Source organism: Perca flavescens, unplaced genomic scaffold, assembly GCF_004354835.1.
Source record: "Perca flavescens isolate YP-PL-M2 unplaced genomic scaffold, PFLA_1.0 EPR50_1.1_unplaced_scaf_88, whole genome shotgun sequence".
NCBI classification, from domain to species: Eukaryota; Metazoa; Chordata; class Actinopteri; order Perciformes; family Percidae; genus Perca; species Perca flavescens.
Window position 1 is genome coordinate 17,501 of NW_021166744.1, and position 3,500 is coordinate 21,000.

Consider the following 3,500-nt stretch of genomic DNA (forward strand, 5'->3'; position numbering starts at 1 on the left):
AGCATGTTCACCACTATCTGATACTGGATCAGCTCCTCTACCACCTCTGGTTTCTACAGTTTCAATAAAACATTGATTCATTTTAAAAAGGTTTCAGGCCCGTAAAAACCAGAGACAGTATATATAAGAATGGAAGAGCTGCCACCTCTTAGTCGATTAGTCAACTAATCGGTAGTTCTGGTCTTAGTCGACTAAGATTTCTTTAGTCCATTAGTCATTTTTATGCTTATTCATGCTTAATTACTCATTTCCAAGAAACTTCTGAGCACATTTATGGTAAACACAAGATTTAAAGTGGTGCTTTTGCAGGATTGTGGAGAAACTCAGTTTTACAGATGGTTAATTAACTACATTTATATTGTGCTTTTCTAGTCTTAACCACCTCTCAAAGAGCACAGCTCTGTCAATTAAATCAACTAATCAAGTGTTAGTCGACTAAGAAGTTCTTTAGTCGAGAACAGCCCTAAAGGAAGGACCAGCAGACCTGTCTGAAAGTGTGAAGTCTTCTGGTAGCTGTGAGAGAGAAATCTCAATCATTCCCAATCTTACACAGACGGAGAGTGTAGGTATATGTAAGGAGATAACATAGACACAGGCTAATTACTGATCACTAACATGCTAGTTAACATTAGTAATTATTGATCACTAACATGCTAGTTAACATTAGTAATTATTGATCACTAACATGCTAGTTAACATTAGTAATTACTGATCATTAACATGCTAGTTAACATTAGTAATTACTGATCATTAACATGCTAGTTAACATTAGTAATTACTGATCATTAACATGCTAGTTAACATTAGTAATTACTGATCATTAACATGTTAGTTAACATTAGTAATTAAACCTAAACAGCTAATGGAAGTCCAAACTGCCTGTGAGCTTCTCCTGTACTATACGGTAATTCCTCTACTGTGTGACAGTAAGTCTCGTGGTTATGACCCAATCGTTAGCCTATTGTTATAAAAGCGTCTGCTACGGAGCCATAACGTGAGCTACAAGGTAATGGAGCCTTTTATACATCGTCGTGTTTCTTTAGAAATAAACAACGGATAAATAGAGTCTTTAAACGCTTCAGATGTAAAGTTATTCTCTGTCAAAGTGACGTCAGAATGAATGGGAGTCAATGGGATGCTAACGGGAGGCTAGCAGCTTGGTAGCATCAGAATGGAGCCATAGGAGGTTCAAGTTCTCAAGCGAAGCTTATGGTGCGTTCTTTTTGTCTTGTAATCGCTACTAGTAGCTCGAGTGTGACCTCACATCCGTGTCGAAAAACGAGTAACCGCGGGTTGTTTCGTTCTTTTTGTCACACGATACTACGACTTGGAGAAAAGATGGATTTTTTTTACCATTTTTAGTAACATTTAGGATTCTGTTCACCCAGTTATTGACATATTACACATATATTTCACAGTTTGATACATGAAAATTACGTTTTGATTAACGTTAACGTTCGGCTACTGCTCTGCTTTCTGCTCCAGACTCGGCTTAAAGCCATTGTTGTCATAGCAACCGAGCGTCTCTAGACAATCTCAGCTGCACAAGCTCCAAAATAACTAATCAGGCGATATTTAACTCCTAATAAGACTGTAGAGACATGTCTATAGGTAGCAGTATACAGCACTATGTTTAACTCCTAATAAGACTGTAGAGACATGTCTATAGGTAGTAGTATACAGCACTATGTTTAACTCCTAATAAGACTGTAGAGACATGTCTATAGGTAGCAGTATACAGCACTATGTTTAACTCCTAATAAGACTGTAGAGACATGTCTATAGGTAGTAGTATACAGCACTATGTTTAACTCCTAATAAGACTGTAGAGACATGTCTATAGGTAGCAGTATACAGCACTATGTTTAACTCCTAATAAGACTGTAGAGACATGTCTATAGGTAGTAGTATACAGCACTATGTTTAACTCCTAATAAGACTGTAGAGACATGTCTATAGGTAGCAGTATACAGCACTATGTTTAACTCCTAATAAGACTATAGAGACATGTCTATAGGTAGCAGTATACAGCACTATGTTTAACTCCTAATAAGACTGTAGAGACATGTCTATAGGTAGTAGTATACAGCACTATGTTTAACTCCTAATAAGACTGTAGAGACATGTCTATAGGTAGCAGTATACAGTGCTATGTTTAACTCCTAATAAGACTATAGAGACATGTCTATAGGTAGCAGTATACAGCACTATGTTTAACTCCTAATAAGACTGTAGAGACATGTCTATAGGTAGCAGTATACAGCACTATGTTTAACTCCTAATAAGACTATAGAGACATGTCTATGTAGCAGTATACAGCACTATGTTTAAGTAATAAGACTGTAGAGACATGTCTATGTTTAACTATGTTTAACTAATAAGACTGTAGAGACATGTCTATAGGTAGTAGTATACAGCACTATGTTTAACTCCTAATAAGACTGTAGAGACATGTCTATAGGTAGTAGTATACAGCACTATGTTTAACTCCTAATAAGACTGTAGAGACATGTCTATAGGTAGTAGTATACAGCACTATGTTTAACTCCTAATAAGACTGTAGAGACATGTCTATAGGTAGCAGTATACAGTGCTATGTGTACCACTGCTTGTGTACCACAAAAGTGCTTAAAGTTGTAGAAAACCACAATGTTTACTACGTGTGATGCACGACGTAGCCATCTTTGAAAGTGAACTCGGGGTCCTCTGAGTTCAGGCGACTTGACGAGTCGTATATATATACGACGTTGGGGGTTCTTTTTGCAACTTCCGGTTCGTAACTCCGGAAAACAACTCGTAGATCGACTTCGGTGGACAAAAAGAACGCACCATTACCCTCCCTTGGTAAAAACTACACTAACACCACTTCCTGTTTTCCTGTTGAGGTATGAGAATGGGCGGGCAAACTAATACCACTTCCTGTTTCCTGTTGAGGAATGAGAATGGGCGGGGCAAACTAATACCACTTCCTGTTTCCTGTTGAGGTATGAGAATGGGCGGGGCAGCTCTCACCAGCAGCAGGTCACATGTTACCCTTTCAAAGACGTCAACAACTGGTGGATCATCAAAGACCCCGACAGGTACAGCTGCCTGCCTGTCTGTCTGCTTGTCTGTCTGTCTCTCTGTCTGTCTGTCTTCCTGTCTCTCTGTCTGTCTGTCTGTCTCTCTGCCTGTCTGTCTGACTAACTGTCTGTCTGTCTGTGTCTCAGGTGATGTATCTGTCTGTGTCTCAGGTGATGTGTCTGTCTGTCTGTCCTGCCTCCTCACCTGTCTCTCTCTCTGTGAGACAGACAGGATCTGGTGGTCAGTAGTCCTCCTCGACCGGTGCGACACGGTGATGTCATCCAGCTGCTTCATGGGATGACATCACGCTTCCTCAACAGGTACGCTGCCGTCTGTCTGTCTCTCTCTCTCTGTCTGTCTCTCTCTGCATCTGTCTATCTGTCTCTGCATCTGTCTGTCTGTCTCACCTAGGGCTGGGTACCAAACGTCGCTACTTT

General features: G+C 39.9%; 1 protein-coding gene across 1 annotated transcript in view; it reads left to right on the top strand.

The window, feature by feature from the left end:
• The window catches only part of LOC114552170 (protein O-mannosyl-transferase 1), a gene marked incomplete at its 3' end in the record, with an annotated part of 18,278 nt that extends 14,895 nt beyond the window's left edge, over window positions 1–3,383 (top strand). The window contains exons 11-12 of the mRNA XM_028572804.1: window positions 2,985–3,080; window positions 3,291–3,383. Of these exons, the coding sequence (XP_028428605.1) occupies window positions 2,985–3,080; window positions 3,291–3,383 (189 nt within the window). The remainder of the gene's footprint in view (window positions 1–2,984; window positions 3,081–3,290) is intronic.
• Between the last annotated feature and the right edge of the window lie 117 nt (window positions 3,384–3,500).